General features: G+C 42.4%; 1 protein-coding gene across 6 annotated transcripts in view; it reads left to right on the forward strand.

The window, feature by feature from the left end:
- Nucleotides 1-14,682: 14,682 nt before the first annotated feature.
- Nucleotides 14,683-17,721, forward strand: part of CLTCL1 (clathrin heavy chain like 1) — an 83,636-nt gene continuing 80,597 nt past the window's right edge. For all 6 annotated transcript variants that reach the window (XM_039868355.1, XM_039868354.1, XM_039868353.1 and 3 more), the window contains exon 1: nt 14,683-14,810. In XM_039868355.1, coding sequence (XP_039724289.1) covers nt 14,769-14,810 — 42 coding nt within the window. In that variant the 5' untranslated portion in view covers nt 14,683-14,768. The remainder of the gene's footprint in view (nt 14,811-17,721) is intronic.

The following is a 17,721-nucleotide window of genomic DNA, read 5'->3' on the forward strand; positions in this document are numbered from 1 at the left end:
TTTGTTTTTGTTGTTTGTGCTTTTAGTATCATATTCAAAAAATCATTTCCAAGACCAATATTAAGGAGCTTTTCCCTGTTTTTTTTTCCCCCAGGAGTTTTATAGTTTCAAGTCTTTAGTTCATTTCAAGTTAATTTTTACAAGCGGTATAAGATAGCAGTCCAATTTTATTCTTTTGTGTGTAGGTGTCCAGTTTTCCCAACACTAGATACCGAAGAGGCTGTTTTTTCTCCATTGAGTATTCTTGGCTTCCTTGTCAATTAGTTGACTATGAGTTTATTTCTAGACTCTTGATTCTTTTCTGTTAGGTGTATGTGTTTCTTTTTATGCCAGTACCATACTGTTTTAATTACTATAGCTTCAAAATATAGTTTAAAATTGGGAAGTATAATGCATCAAACTTTGTTCTTTTTTCTCGGGACTGCTGTGATTAGTCACGGTCTATTGTGGTTCCTTAGAAATTTTAGGATTTTCTTCTATTTATGTAAAAAAAAATGCTATTGGAATTTTTATAGAAATTGTATTGAATCTGTAGATTGTTTTGGGTTGTAAGGACATGTACTCTCTGGGTGATACATGTGTATAGGTGATTTGCCTAAGACTTATTAAAAGCGAAAACGAAGAAAAGAAAGAAAACGAAGAAAAAAAAGAAAGAAAGAAAGAAAGAAAGAAAGAAAGAAAGAAAGAAAGAAAGAAAGAAAGAAAGAAAGAAAGAAAGAAAGAGAAAGAAGAAAGAGGAGGGAGGGAAAGGAAGAAAGAAAAGAACGAAAAGAACGAAGAAGGAAGAAGGAAGGAAGGAAGGAAGGAAGGAAGGAAGGAAGGAAGGAAGGAAGGAAGGAAGAAGGAAGGAAGGAAGGAAAAAAGAAAGAGAAAAAGAAAAAAAGAAAGAAAGAAAAAGAAACTGCTACATTAGAAAAGACTAAATGTATAAAGTGTGGTCTCCTAGTGTACACTAGGGCTGATCCAGCCCATTCCAGGTCAGAGAGGTGGATGAACAGCATCAGTTCTGACAGGCAAAGATAATCCTTCCTGTTTATGCCTTCCCTGGGCCCATTTTATCCTGGGCTGCATCACTTAATCTTAAAAAACACTTTTAATCTTAAAACACACTTTTAATTTTAAAACACACAGGTGTTGCTCCTTCTAGCCATTGAGTTGTGCTACTTTCCATATCCCATTATCTGGGCCACAAGAAACTTTAAACAGGTCTGACTTCCTATACCTATCACTCATACTAGTCATTTCCACACTTGGTCCATAAATACAGACACATGAGATTCATGCACAGGAACAAGAATAAAGCTTTATTATAAGTTATGGAGGAAAAAAAACAAAAACAAAGAGAGAAAATAAAAAGCAAATAATAATAATAATAAAATAATAATAACAATAATATAACAATAATAACAATAATAATAATAAACAAAAATAAGTTATGGAGAAGACATAAGTGTTCTGGGAGGTAAATGGGGAGAGAAGAGTCAACTGCAGGCAGCAGGGGGTTCTGCCTGCTTCAGGACTGAAGGGAAATGGGAATGGGATGATGGCCTCTAACAGCCTCAAATCAACCAGCTTTGAGAAAAATGGCAGGACAGGGCAGGGAATGAGATGCTGTATCTCTGGGTACCCAGTTTGCTCCTGATCACAGAGGTCAGGGTTAGATTTGCATTGCACATCTAAATGGGGCTCACATGCGGTCCAGCCTAGAAGGAAGGTGGACACTGGCTTCTTCTGGAGAAAGCAGTTCTTTCAGGAGACTATTTGCCTCTTAGACCCCAAGGGAGTGGATTTTGACTTGGAAGAAAATGACTTGGTTGATTGACCAATGGTTTTGTGCCCAACCAAGCCCTGGACAGGTAATGAGGGGACCCTAATGGCAAGGCTCTTCCTCGTTGTGCCCATCACTGATGCAGGGGAGCTGGGAGTGGACACTGAGACGGGAATGCCCTTAAAGGCAGCCTTGCTGGCAGTGGGGCTGGACCCTCCTTTGGAAGTAAGGGGGCTCTGCTTGGGCACACCCCTATGGATGTAACTTAAAGTGGAGGCAGTAGTGCCTCCAGACACCCAGGTGTTAGTGCTGGGTCCCGTGGTCCTCATGTGGGTGCTCTGGCGAGGGGGGCCACAGGTCTTCAGGCCCAAGCTTCCCCCATGGGGCTGTTTGGTGCTCGAGGCCTTACTCCTTTCTGTTGTAATGTTGAGTGCTCTAAAGGTGCAGCTGAGATCTGGGGTAGCCGCTCTGTTCCTAAAGCCCATAGGTGCTGCCGAAACCCCCACCCTGAAGGAGGCGGAGCTTGTGATGCCCCATGTTGAGCAGTGCTGCTGACCGTTGGGACCAGCATTGGTCATAGCATTGGGCATGTTGGTGGCAACTGCGAAACCAGAGGCAGTGGCTGTGCCAGAGGGGAATACAGTTGGGGTGGCAGCAAAGGCTGGCTGGGTGCTGGCATAGGTACTGAAGGCAGAAGTTGTGGGTAATGAGCCCCTAGAAGCTGTCCATGTGATGCTGCCCAAGGCTGGCTGGCCTGGAGCAGAGGTTGGGGCCTGGGCTGGAGCTGGAGCTGCCAGTGTTTTACTCTGGGCAGAGCTGTCAAAGGTGATGGCTCTGTGCTGCTGCCCATTAAGGGACGCAATGATGGGCTGGGCAGTGGCTCTAGGGTTCACAGGAAGTTTCAAAGTTGGGGTAGGCCTGCAAAAACTCGGTGCAGGTGGGCTGGTGGCCACTGTGACTGAGGCCATACTACCACTGGGGCGTGTCTGAAGGGTCTGGGCAGACAGGAAAAAACTCCCACTGGTGCCAGGAGGAGCCCCTGAGAGGAAAGGCTGGGAAGGTAGAGTGCTGCCCATGGAGGTGACCCCAGTGTCAAAGGCAGGGTGGGGAGCCAAGCCTGCAGATGTGCTGATTAGGGGGCTGGCACTAACTGCAGAAGTGCCAGTGGAGGGAGAGGCACTAGGATCAGTGATGGGAGGGGGGCCCTGTGAGGAGACAGGAGGATCTACACACATCTCAGTGGGGGAATCCATTCTGAAAGTGCTGGGAGCGGCGGGGAAGGTAAAAGTGGCATTTGCAGCAGCTGAAACCAAGGTCTTGGGCTGCAAAGGGGCTCCTCCTCCCCCATTCAGAGGGGTCCCCCAGATAGGCTTCAACATCAAGGGTGGAGGGGACACTGCAGCAGCTGTAAGAACAGGCCAGTGAGGAGGTAGGCTTGTGACTGCACAGTCCATGCCTAGTGCTGAGAAGGGGGCAGGGGCAGAGGGGTTAGGGGCCCTTGCAGACAGGTCGGCCCTGCCTGACACTTGGGAGGAAGGACCGGTCAGCATGGTGAATGGGGCTGAGGGCAGGGAGTGTGTAGAGGTACCTGGCAGGGGCTCTGACAGGGTAAAGAGGGAACCTGGTGAGCTGTGCTTTAAGGAAGACAAAGGATGCACAGAGGTGGCCCCTCCAGCAGATTCCAGGATGGGCTCTGGGCCTGAGGAGTCCTGCTTCCTCCTGCATTTCACCAGCTGTGGATCCATGCTAGGGGCTGGAGGGACAGCTGGTGCAGGAGCGACTCCCGCAGCAGGCGAGGGGGGAGAACTCAAAGGCTGCACAGCACTGCAGTTTGGGACAGCCTCAGTCTCACCCCAAAGTACATTGTTGATGTGCTGGAACGCTGCTTTCTTCTCTGAGTCTAGGTCTTCTGCAGTGACTCGGAAACCCAGCTCAGGGGGTGATGGCAACCTCAGAGGGTCCCTTCGCCTGTGTGGCAGCAGAGGAAACTTGCGTTTTGGGGGCCTGGAACTGTCAGGTGTGGGTGAGCAGTTTCTCCAGGTTCGTTTCTGCCCTTTTGTTACATCTGCATCTTTTTCCTGCTGGCTCTTCCTCTGGGAAAACACCGAAGCTGAAAACTCTGAAGCTGAATGGGGAGACGAAGAACCCTCCTGGCTTACTTTCTTTGAGGACAGCTGGGTGTGGGATGTGGATGGAACCCTCCTCGTCTGCACTGGCAGGAAATCTTGAGTAGAGCTGTATGAGCTTGTGATGGCATTTCTTCTGGGGCAGAAGCTAATCCCAGAGGTCCTGGATTTCTTGTTGGATGTATCTTCTGAGCTCTCCATGTGAGAGATTCTTTTCAGAGGCCCAGGCCTGGGCACCAGGGGAGAGAGGCCTCTTTGGACCCCCAGGGGCCTAAATGCAGTCTGTGTACCCCCAGTGCCATCTGGGCCCCTTCTCTGATTGGCCTGCTTCTGTATGATTGCAGGGTCGTCTTGCTCCTGCTTTGCCGTTTCTTTCCAGCTTTCTCCCGGGGCCCTCAACACAACCTGCTCTGTGCAGCTGTTTGGGGCACAGGTGGGTGTTGTGGGTGGCATCCGGGTGAACACCTGCTCCTGTGCCACGCAGAGAGTGATTTTGTCCACTAGAGACACTGAGCTGCAGGCCATCTTTGAGTCAGGAGCAGACAGCGCCGCCTTCCTCTGATGGCCATGCCTGTAGAGTGAGGTAAAGACCTCCAGAAAAAAGCGCAGGGACTGTGGCATCCTGGAATATCGTCTCGGAAACGCTGTGACAAAGTTCAGAGGCAAAGTCATCGAATACTTGCGGTTTGGCTTGCAAGTGGACGGAGGAACGTGGACACCTGGGTGACTTTGGCGCGCCAAGGTAAGGTGGTGGGCGCTGTGAGAATGGCACTGGCCTTTCGGTGCCTGGGGTGGGGGCGGGGGGCAGAGCCTGCCCAGGTAACTACCCATAGGGCAATTGGGTGAGGTCAGTCTTTGGATAAAGAGCGGGCTCCAAGCGAGCTCCTTCAGAGGCCAACACTGCCGAAGGCAAAGCGCCCACTGCCAGGCCTGTTGCCTGGATGCGCTTGGAACGTGCTGGTGAAAAATGAGCGCGCGTTCTCAGGGTCACGAGGAACGAGTGCGCACAAAGATTCTAGAGGAACGGGGGGGGGGGGCGGTGGGGCGGCACAAAGACCACGCGGAACCAGGGATAAGCAAAGTGCGGATGTGTCCCAGATGCTCAGGCTCAGGCACTTCCAGATCTGCTGAGAGGTGGAAGTGTTTGCTTGAGGGTGATGAGTATGAGCGTATTGACAGGCAGCGGCTTCTCCCCTGGCCTGGCCCCGCAGCTTTCCGGGATCAAACTGTACCGCATGGGGTCCCACTCAGCGGAGGGGGAGGCCTGGGGAGTAGCATTTCTGGCCCAGCAGCCATTGCACAAACTGGCAGCTTTAGGATCTGCACCTGTGTGTCCTTCTGCCCTTTCTTCTGGGGACACAGGAGGGGAGAGCCGCTAAGGACTGAAGTGCCTACGTCACCCAGACCCTGCTGGAATGATGCCTGGGCAGGTTGGGAGAGATATACTTAACACGGGACCTTACAATTCCACTTCTAGGCAATTAACCAAGAGAAATAAAAGTTATGTTCTCACAAAAACCTGTATGTGAATATTTTAGTGTGTGTGTTTTTTTTTTAATTCAAAACTACTAGATATAGGTCTAATGAAGTCCAATTTATCTTGAGTGAATTTGTAATTATTTTTTAGTTTTGGGAATAGCACTATGTATACCAATCATTTCACAGTCCTATTAGAGTTCGTATTTTATCAGTTAAATAAAATGTAGAAGCCTTACACCATCCAGATTCTTTTACCTTCCACTGTTACAGTTGTCATCAGTATTATCTTTACGTGACTTGAACGCCACCCTCTGAGACTGTGGTATTCTTTCTTCACCCGAGTCATACATATATTAAATAATTTACGAAGAGAAAAATAGGTTACACATTTACCCAGATACTGACCATTTCTGTTGCTCTCTGTTCCTGAAGTTCCAAGATTCCCTCTTGTCCCATTTCTCTTCAGTCCAAAGAAGTTCCTTTCGCGTATTTTATAGCAAGTTGTCTGGTAGTGATTTTGTTTTCTCTTGGTTTTCCTTCATGTCTATTAGTCTTCATTTTGGTTTTGGTTTTGTCTGGCTTTCAATCCTCCGGAATATCTTTGCTCCATATAACATCCTGGGTTGATCTAATCTTTCAGCACTTTCAACACCTTTTTCCCCATATATTTTCTTCTGCACCAACCTAGCTTACCTCTCCTTCAGATACTTTTCTGACTCAAGACTTAGAACTTTTGATATTGTTTTGTGCATCTCTGAAGGCCTCTTACTTTTTGTTCAACCTTTTTTCTCTTCTTTGGATTTGTCATTTCTGTCAGTCTCCATTTTCTGACTCTTTCTTCTGTTTCTTCCATTCTGTTAGTGAGCCTGTCCAGTGTATTTCTGATTTTGGAAATTGTATGTTAAGTTCTAAAATTTACATTTGCTTTTTTTTCCCCACAGTTTTTATTTCTGTGCTGAGAATGCGTTTCTTCCAATTACTTTCAAGAGAATTTACCTTTACCTCATTGAGCAGGTTATAATAGATACTTTGTCTGATAATTCCTTCATGTGGGTTATTTCGTGGCTGGGTCTGTTGAATGTCTTTTCCTCTAAGAACTGAGGAATGAGATGTTCCTAATTCTTTGTTTTGCTGTGTGATTTTGGATGATATCCTAGACAGGTGGCTCATTATGTTGTGAGGCTCCGATTCCTCTTAAAATCCCCCAAAGTTTGTTAATATTTCTTTATCTGTTGTTTTATTAAGCAATCAACACAGGTGAGGTCAAACTGCATGCTGTATCGTGCCTTCTGTGGCAGTTGTTCCACCCACAGTGCTTTTGCTGTACTGTTTCGGTCCACGCGGTACACACACCACTCAGGGGTTAATCTGGGAGCTGCGTGATGGTTTATTTTGTAGTTCAGTTCTCCAAGCCTTCGCTCTCCTTCTTTGGGTCTATTCGTATGTGTGGCTCAGGGTGAACCCAGGACTAATGTTGGTTCATACACAGACTTAAATAACCCCCTTCTCTAACTTTCTCCTCATCAGGGCTCTCCCCTCAGGCTTCAAGGGCTCCTCCTACGTGTTCCTCTCTGTGTTTTAGCCCCTGTGTTGTTATGTGGTTCCACACAACTAGGTCAACTTTTTAGGTGAAACAGCAAGAGAAAAGAAAAGAAGATAATAAGTATTTTCCTACACTCTTTAGACAACAGGAATCTTTTTACCTGTTCCTTTGTCCAGAGATGTAGGTAATTTCTCAAGGTTTTAGATGTCTCTGCCATCATTGAAGCTCTAGGGGAGACTTCGTAACTGGGGGGAGAAAAACAAAACAAATAGAGATGACCTCACTTCTCAACATGCAAGGCCTACTTTCTTACTAGTCTGGTTAGAAATAAGCGTTGATTCCAGAGTTTTTATGTTCAGTGACTGCCGGACTTCATCTGCCTTTGGTAAGCTAGATCACAGAGGTGGCAGAAAATCCACCATAATCACCCTATTACTGGTTGTTATTCAGGTGTGGCTGTTATTACTCTTAGTGTTTTCAAGTACATGCTTTTTGTCCTCTTTCCAGAATTTCATTTATAATCTGTGAAAGAAAGAAAGGTTGTATGGGGCTTACTCCATCTTGGCCCAACCAGAAGTCTACAGTCATTTTTACAATAAATGTATTTATGTTGTTGTAAATAGCAAGATATTCTTTTTCAGGTTGAATAATATTCCGTTGTAAGAATATACCACATTTTCTTTATCCATTCACCTATCGATGGACATTAAATTATTTCCATATCTTGGCTATTGTGATTAATACATGGAAGTACAGATATCTCTTTGAGATCATTATGTCGATTCCTTTGGATATCTCCCAAAAAGCGGGACTGCTTGATTGTGCTAAGTGAAATAAGCCAGTCATCAGACAAATATTGCATGACTCCACTTACATGAGGTATCTAAAATAGTTGAGAACACTGCATCGCATATAGGCATAGCTCGTTTTGTTGCACTTTGCTCTATTTCGTTCTGCAGATATTGGTTTGTTTTTTTTTTTTACAAATTTAAAGTTTGTGGCAACCCTACAAGTCTATTGACACCATTTTTTCCAATAGCATTGGCTCACTCTGTGTCTCTGTGTCATTTTGGTAATTATTGCAAAATTTTAAACTTTTTCATTATAAGATTTCTTATGGTAATCTCTGATGTTACTATTGTAATTGTTTTGGGGAACCAAGAACCATGCCCAGGTAAGATGGGAAACTAACTGATACATGCTGTATGTGTTCTGACTGCTCCATGGACTGATTGTTCCCCATTTCTCTTACTATCCTTGGGCCTCCTTATTCCCTGAGACACAACAATATTGAAATTAGGCCAATTAATAACCCTACAATAGCCTCTAAGTTTTCAAGTGAAAGGAAGAGTCACACATCTCTCACTTTAAAGTCAAACTAGAAATGATTAAACTTAAAGGGAAAGACATGTTTGAAAGCTGAGATAGGCTGAAAGCTAGGCCTCTTGTTCCAAACAAACAGTTAACCAAGTTGTGACTGCAAAGAAAAAGGTCTTGAAGGTTGACCCTTGTTAGGGGCTAATGCAGCTGGTGACTTTAAGTTGAAGCCAATGATCATTTACCATTCAAAAAATCCTAGGGCCCTTAAGAATTATGCTAAATCTACTCTGCCTGTGCTCTATAATGGAATGACAAAGCCTGGACGACAGCATATCTGATTATAACATGGTTTACTGAATATTTTAAGTCCACTGTTGAGACCTACTGCTCAGGGAGAGTTTTTTCAAAATAGTACTGCCCACTGACAATGCAGCTGATCACCCAAGGGCTCTGATGGAGATATACAAAGAGATTCAAGTTTTCATGCCTTCTAACACAACACCCATTCTAGCAACATTAACAGGAGTTTGGAAGAAGTTGATTCTAACACTCCTGGATGACTTTGAGGGATTTAAGACTTCAGTGGAGGAAGTAACTGCAAATGTGGGAGAAATAGTAAGAGAATTAGAATTAGAAGTCAAGCCTGAAGATATGACTAAATTATGATAAAACTTTAACGGATAAGGAGTTGCTTTTTATGGTGAGCAAACAAAGTAATTTCTTGAGATGGAATGTACTCCTGGTGAAGGTGCTGTGAAGACTGTTGAAATAAAACAGTGGCAGGGTTCGAGAGGATGACTCCAATTTTGAAAGAATTTTTTACTGTGGGTAACATGTTATCAAACAGCATCACATGCTACAGAGAAATCACTCTTAAAAGGAAAAGTCAATTGATGTGGCAAACTTCATTGCTGCCTTATTTTAAGAAATTGCCACAGCCACCCCAACCTTCAGCAACTACCACTCTGATCAGTCAGCAGCCATTAACACTGAAGCAAAACCTTCCACCAGCACAAAGATTAAAACTTGTTGAAGGCTCCAATCATTGTTATCATTTTTTAGCAATACAGCATTTTTAATTAAGGAATTTTTAACTAGACATAATGTTATTGCCCACTTAATAGACTACAGTATAGTATAAACATATGCACTAGGAAACTAAAAAATTCATGTGACTCCTTTTATTGTGATATTCAATTTATTGTGGTGGTCTGGAACTGAACCCACAATATCTCTGAGGTCTGCCAGTACTATATTTAAGTGGTTAACACACTGTCCTATTACAAGTTTGGAATTTTCTACATCTGATTGTATAGTTACCTTTACCAGTGACCTATATACTTTCATATGTTGTCATGTCACTGATTAGTGTCTTTTCATTTCAGGTTGAAGAACTCTTTCCAGCATTTCTTACAAGGCAGGTCTAATGGTGATGAATTCTCTCAGTTTTTGTTTGCCTAGGAAAATATTAATTTCTTCAGATCTGAAGGATAACTTCTTGTCTAGAGTATTTTTGGCTGGCAAGTTTTTTCTTTCAATACTTTGATTATGTCATTCTACCCTCTCCTGGGCTGTAGGGTTTCTGCTGAGAAATCCACTAATAGCCTAATGGGGGTTCCTCTATAGGTCACAGTCTTTTTTTCCATGCCTGCTTTGAGAATTCTGTCTTTAGCCTTGATTTTTGACAATTTCATTATAATGTTTCTTGGAGAAAGTCTTTTTGCATTGAGGTAATAGAGTGATCTGTTAGCTTCATAAACTTGAATGTTATTGAAGTTAACCTTGTATAAACTCAAGTTAGTGTTTTAACTTTAGGATATTAAAGGTAATCTCCATGGTAACCACAAGAGCTATAGAATATATACAAAACGAAATGAGAAAGGAATGTAAACATTTCACTATAAAAAATTATCTAAACATAAAAGAAGACAAGAATGTAGGAAATGAGGAACAAAACAATCTATAAGACATATGGAAAACAAATAGTATGACGGAAGTAAGTCTTTATTAGTAATTACTTTAAACATAAATGGATTAAACTCTCCAATCAAAAGACAGAGATTAGTGGCATGGATAAAAACACACAATCCAACTATATGTTGTCTACAAGAGACTCACTTGAGATCCAAAGACACAAATAGGTTCAAAGTGAAAGGATGTAAAAAGATATTCCATGCAAATAGTAACCAAAAGAAAGCAGGGGTAGTTAATATCAGACTAAATAAACTTTAAATCAAAAAGGTTAAAAGAGCTAAAGAAAGACATCATACCAAATGAAATAAAAAGACAACTACTGTATGATTCCACTTATATTAGGTACCTAAGAGTAGTCAAAATCACAGAGACAAAGATCGGTGGTTCTCAGGGACTGGAGAGAGGAGAAATTGGAGGAGTTACTATTTAATGGATATAGAGTTTCAGCTTTGCAAGAGGAAAAAAGTTCTGGAAATGGATGAATACGAACTACTACTGGGGACTAAGGTGTAGGATCAGTAATTCGATCTACTACAAATTTAACCTTTTTGTACCCTTTCTTAGACAATTCTTGGATTTTTACTTTAGAATACCTTAAATCTATTTATTCCACTACTGATTCACATACTATAGTTTTCATATATTTTAATTCTAGTATATTTTTAATCCCAAGAGATATTATTATTTTGTGTTATATAGTAAACTTTCATTTCGATTTACCAACACACACTTCTCATTGAATTTTATGCTTCCTACATATCTCATCTTCCATTTGAGATCATTTTATTTTTGCTGAGGAAAATCCATTAGTGTTTCTTTTGGTTCAAGTCTTCTGGTAATGAATTTCCTCAGATCTCATTTGTCCAAATGATATCATTCCCCTTTCAATCCTAAAGGATTTGGGGCGGGGGGCGGGGACTGGATATAAAATCTAGGCTAGCAGGGTTTTTGTCCCCACAGTGACGCTTCTGTTTTCTGGATTCTGTTGTTTGCGAAGTCAGTTCTAAGCTTAATTATTTCTCCTTAGAAAGTAATGTCTTTTTCAGCAGTTTTACTATGATATGCCTAAGTGTGGTTTGCTTGTTATGAATTCTGATTAAAGTAATGCTTCTAGGACCTGAGGCCTGATCTATTTCCAAAACACTTTAAGCGATTAGCTCTTTAGACATTGCTTCTATCTCATTCTCTCCACATTTAGAACTCCAATTATACATATGTTAGACTTTCTTATTGTATCTTCTATATTTATATTCTGTATTTCCTATACATTTTTCCTCTGTGCTTTAATCAAGATATATTCTTCTGATCTAACTCTAATTTCATTAGTTTTCTCCTTTCAGCTGTGTATAACCTAACAAATACTATCCATTGAATATTTAACTTCATTTATATTTTTCAGTTCTAGAACTTTCATTTTTTTTATAGTGTGATAAAATCCTCAGTTGTATCTTTTATCCCCTTAGCCATTTTAAACACAGCCCTTTAAAAGTCTTGGGGAAAACTCCATTATCTGGATCCTCTATGTCTATTTGTTATTTCTCTTGGTTTACAATCATTTGTCTTATCTCCTTGGATTTCTACTTATTTCTGATTGAGTGCTGATCACTGCATATGAAATAATTTGAGGCCTATCATGAGGTTATCACTCTCCCAAGGTAATTTATGTTTGATGTTGGCAAGGACGGGCATGATTTGACTGGAGTCCCAAACAATTTGTGCTCCCAAAATAAAACATTAGGGTACCTCCTTGGTGGTTCCCAGACTTCAAACTTTGTCCTCATAGGTCTATGAGGATGTTAGAAGTGCTGCTCAGAACCCTAGTTTCTCTGATACTCTTCTGAAATTGGCAGATATCCCTCAAAAAAAGAAAAAAATAAAAAGCATCCCAAATGCCAGGGTAAACTGCTATTACTTCCTCTTTTTCTTGGATATTGGCCCTATAATTATTCACTGCTTTGTTAGTTCTCTGATGCTTTCTGGAAACAGAAGCCCTCTGTGGACATTATTTTTAATGTGAAGAAAATTATATGACTGTATTTAAAGACATAAAAGAAGACAAAAATAAATGGAGAGATATCAACTTGGAGTTCTCATTTTACCCTTCCAGCTGCATAGTTAATAAATTTATTTCATGTTAATTATTATTTATATTCCATTCCCTCTGTTCAAATAACTGGTCTGGTTTCTGTCTCCTGACTGGATTCTTACTGATATAGTTCCCATCCTTGTCCTTCCTCTTCTCATTTTATTTATCTCACAACAACATTGATTGATATTTTGGATCTATTTAAAACATTATACCAAGACCTTACTGTATTTTATTATACTTTGCATTTCTAGAGTTTCTATTTGGTCCATTTTTAAATCTGCTTTGTTATTCTTTATAGTTTCAGGTTTCCCGCATGTATTTGTTCCTCCACATGTATTTTTAAGCTTGCTATTTAGCTCTTTAAACATATTAAATATAGTAATTTAAAGTCTGTGATAATTTCATCATCTTTGTATCTTTGTCTGTATCAATCTTTGTCTGTATCTGCCTCTTGGTTCTCTTGGTTCTCTCTTGAGGTGCTTTATTTCCCTGAGTGAGTTTTGTTTTCGTTTTGGATGTTTTGTTCTGTTTTTACCATGAGCTGCTCACTTTCCTTGGAATTTTATTTGTAGGGTGAAGGTCTGCAAGAATAACTGTAGGATACCCTAAGTATCTTAAATACTAAAGTGTATGTGCCTAGATATCATCAAGTTGTCCTCCTCATACCCTTGCCAACACAATTTTCAAAGTTTTTGACCTTTACTGATTTGACAGAAAAAAATAAAGTATATGACACACACACATACCACACACACACACATAGAGAGAGAGAATGAGTATAGTTTAAATTTATCTTTTGCTTATAAGTAAAGTTGGGCATTTTTTTATGTGTGAGAATCAGCTGTATTTCTTTTTTATGCATTATTTGTTCATATATTTTTCCCTATCTTTCTATTTGGTTGGTGTTCTTATTGAGTTGAAAAAGTTGAATATAGTGAATATAAGAAATTAGCGCAAAGAATTGAAAGACTTTTGTAAGGATTACTTGGCAAGTTACCCACAAGTGGTGAGAATATTTGGATCCTTTTCAAGTCAGAAGGTTTAGTTCCTTTACAAATATAGACACCAGAAAGGTTCTGACTTATTTACAATCCTGCCATTTTGTTTATCCATTATTTCCTTAAAATTCTTTCTTCTGGGGTGTAAATTTTCAGTTTGGACCCAAAAAAGTCATGGGGGTGGTAGCGACTTAGAGAATAATACTATTAATACAAAAGCATTTATATAATGTTTGGGGTAAAGGGTACGTGGGGTCATAAACATTATTGCCAAAATAGAGCTGGGAAATGTAGTACTACCCACAGCAAAAATCAGCTGTATTGTTAGGTGATGAAGCTACACAGATATTGAAAGGGCAGTCTGCAGAGGTAACACTGGAAAAGAGATTTATTTGAGATGAACGGTCACTTTTTAAATATTTTTGGCTACTAGATTTAAAAGCTATTGTGCAAGTAATTGCACCATCGCTGTTATTCACGGTGGACCATTCATTTCTTTAAATTACCAGTGAGCAACCTGAAGCAAGAGAAAAGGATAGCGATTACTCTGTGGGAGTGCCAACGCAGAATGCCAAAGGCTTCTCCTTTCCTGACAAACATCTTTTATGCAGCTGAGCCATCTGCGTGCAAAACACATCTTCAAATGGTGCCTCTAAAAACCACTGGTCGCTGGGCAAAGCAGGTGTGGACTCTAGTTCTGGACCTGCTACTACTATGTATTTTGTGATCCCAGGCAATCCAGGTGTCCCTCACTGGCCTTTGGTAGGTAATCTGCTGCTAGATGTTATCTTTGCAGACTCTTCGCATTGGTTTTCTGACACAGCATTTGTGAGAAATCGTATGAGCCAGGCAATATGTTTCCTAAAGGAGCGAGGGCTGAGCCTTGCGCGGGAACACATCTGTCATACATACTTCGAAGATTTCTTTTGCGGTGTTTTGGGAACATTTGTGCCTGAATTTTAAAAAGTGTCCCTCAACTCAACTGTCTAGAGTTTGAAGTAGAACTTCTCTACATATGGAAGGCTCTACGCAAGGGCAGCAAGGGAACTGGGTTTACCTCTCCTGAAAACCCCATCACTCACGGAATTGGCTGAGGGCAGCCCACGCCGTCTCCCGTCCATGCACACTTTTCCTGTGCAGTGGCCCACTTCGGCCAGAGCCCCGGCACACCTTCCAGCGTACACCTGCCCTGAGCACCACCCGGGACGGCTCAGACTCGCCTTTGCTTGGGGGTGCCGGAAGTGCGGCTGCGCGCGGACTACTTTTCGCGGACCCTCAAGCGGCGGGCGGAGGGATCCCGTGCACTGTCCACGCGGAGAGGGTGCATGTAAAGCCCTGAGAGTGCGCCTGCGCGGCCGCCGCCGCCGCCGCCGCCTGTCAGCCGGTCCGGGCGTCTGTTTGTCCGTCTGTCCTCCCGCTCGAGGGGAGGTGCCGCCGCCGCCGCCGCCGCTCCCTGGGCTCGGCGCTCGCCATGGCGCAGATCCTCCCCATTCGCTTCCAGGAGCACTTCCAGGTAAGGACCACACTCCCGCACCGAGGCCAGGCGGGCTCCAGGGCGGGTCGAGCACTCTGTCCTGTCAGCCGCGCCCCCGACTTCCCGAGCGACCTGGTCCGGCGGCTTGCGATCCCCGACCCAAATCCGGTGGAGACGGCGCGGCGTGCGGAGCCCAGTTGGCCCGGGCCGGCAGGTCGGTAACAAGATGCGGGGGCCGCACGTGCAGACCTCCAGCTATGCTGGTGCGGAAACCGTTATCCAGCAGCGACAGTCGTCTCTGGGGGGGGTGCGGTGTGAGTAGCCCCTCTGGGGCGGCTCTGAGTTGTAATGCTCAGAGCGCTGAGTGATGAGTATCGTAAACTGCCAAAATGTCCTGTGTCAGCCTTTGAAAAGCTTTAACTAGACTGAGTAGCGGTGCACATACGTTTAAGTCCTAAGCTTTATGACTCTAAAAATCTACGTCCAATCCGAAATTTCTCTTTTTGAGTCAAGTGATCCTGAGTTTGCATCTGTTGGCTACTGGAGTCATTAGCGTGGCTTTGTGGGAGAGGACCTTCAAATTGTGTGACCAAAGAGGAAAATTAATCATGGTGTGTTTTCTTAAGATCCTTTCAAAACAGTAACACCCCCAAAGTTTAGCTTTTTAACGAGGTCCCAGTTTGTTCTATCTGTAACTCTCCTAATATAGTTGTGCCTCAGGAAAATAAAGATTGGCTGCCTGTGTTTGAACAAGAGTTTGCCTTCACTCACATCACAGGTTTATGTCACACCTGTGAAGAGTGATATGATTCTCATTTTACAGGTGTGGAGATGAGGCTAGATGAATAGTAGCCACCAGCTCTGTCCTAAGTGCTTTATGTTAAATCATTACAGTTCATAAGATGCATATTGTTTTCCTTGCTGTCTAGATGAGGAAACTGAGGCACAAAGATGTTAAATAAATAACTTACCTTCAGTCATTCATTGAACAAGAGCAAGATTCAGACTCAGGTCTTTTTATACATAGCCGTATGGCAAGGAATGTGGTGGATTGAAAGGTCATGTTTTCACAACACAGTGTACTCTTAACTCTATATTCAGATGAGAAAGGCCCTGGGAGTTGTCGAGTGACTGTTCGAATCCTCCCATTCTGCAGATTGAAAACTTGATACTCAAAGTATCCTGCCAGGATTACTTGGTTAGTGATACAGCTGGGGTTGTGTGGAATTGGAAGTCTCCTGAACACCCATCTCCTCTCTGGGCTCCATTCTACCACTGAGCTGGGCCTGTTGCCAGTTAATGTGGAAGAGCAAAATACTACTATTGCTGCTAACTATAATATTATTATATTTTAGTGATTTGTCGAGCCATTTCTCTTGTCAATCTCTATACTAGGTATTTTATAAATCTCATTTAATTTAATCCTCATGATAACTGAGGCACAAAGAGGTCAAATAATTCAGGTAAAATTTTACAGCTAGTAATTGACAGAGCTTGGATTCTAACCCAAGTCTCTGGCTCCAAAGCCTGTACTTTAGCCACTATCAAAATATATTCTCTTCAAAAGGCAGTGAAGCAGTAAGGCATTTAAAATTCCCATCAAAGTTCATAATGTCTTGAAGGGATATATTCTATATATATATTTGTGGCTTGTGATATGCCAGCCATATGAATGGAAATCTGCGATTTGTGGTTTCTAGCACTAACCAGATGTTGAGACTACCTCTGCACTTTTGTTTATTTAGTCTGCACGCTCTCCCTTTACTACAGACATTTTAGAACTCTCACTTTTCTTTAAATCCCTGAACCTGCCACTCCCTCCTGCTGCCAGCAGCTGATTGGAGAAACAGAAAGCATAAAACTGGGATGTTCCTCACCTTCATGCAGTCTTACAAACGTCTGCACTCACCCTTTCCTGTCTTCCTGTTACCTCCAAAGTGGGGTTGTTTTTCTTGTCTGTATAATGGGGCTTTGCTCAGTAACATCTTCTTTCCCATATTTTCATCCATTTTTTCCTTGGTGGCTTCTTCTTGTTTGTGCTGAACCATGCTCGTATCTCTCCCATCTTTACAGCAAACTTCTCCTTCTCCCTTGTCCCCAAGAAGCTCTTATTCACAGCCAGACATCATGAAAGAATTGCCATGTCCCTCCATCACTTCTCTTATGTTCCTCAGTAACCTGCAGTCTGATTTTTGTCTCCCTTGCCAAAGTCACAAGTCATCATACAGACTTTTTTTTTGGTAAGAGAGCAGATAGTATATGTGTTTGGCTTGGAGGGTCATATACCGTCTCGTTGCATAGTCTTCTCTTATTCAAATTTAACCTTCTAAAAAATGTAAAACCCATTTTTAGTTGGGCCATACAAAAACACAAAAACAGGCTGTAGTTTGCCAAACCCTGCTTTAAAAAGTAAACTTAATCACTACGTGTGATGTCAAATGGGTACTAGATTTATCAGGGTGATCACTTCTTAAGTTATATAAATGTCTAATCACTATATTGTATACCTGAAACTAATATAATATTGTATGTCAACTGTAATTGAAAAAAAATTTTTTTTAAATAAAAACAAACTTAAACCTCCAGTATCACAGACATGTTTCATGGCTTTCCAGCTGCATTTGACACGGAGCTTTATTGCCTCCTCAGGAGCTTCCTCTGCTGCTTTTGGTGGTACCACAGTCTCAGGGTTTCTCCTGCCTCCCTGCCCACACCCCGGTTTTCTTTGTAGACTCCTCTTATGCATGAACCTGGGGTTCATCATGAGTCCCTTTATCTTTCTATTCAGAATGTTCTACTGGGCAATTTGCCTGTATGCTCTTATACTCAATGTTCCCAGACAGATGACATATTTTTGGTGGGCCTCAGAGTTGCATGTAGGCGAGGCTCTGGTTAGGAGCACAGACTGAAGCCAAACGAAAAGGTTTGAATCTGGACTCAGGCACTTACT

The sequence above is a fragment of the Pteropus medius genome, unplaced genomic scaffold (assembly GCF_902729225.1).
Source record: "Pteropus medius unplaced genomic scaffold, Ma_sr-lr_union100, whole genome shotgun sequence".
Classification (NCBI taxonomy): domain Eukaryota; kingdom Metazoa; phylum Chordata; class Mammalia; order Chiroptera; family Pteropodidae; genus Pteropus; species Pteropus medius.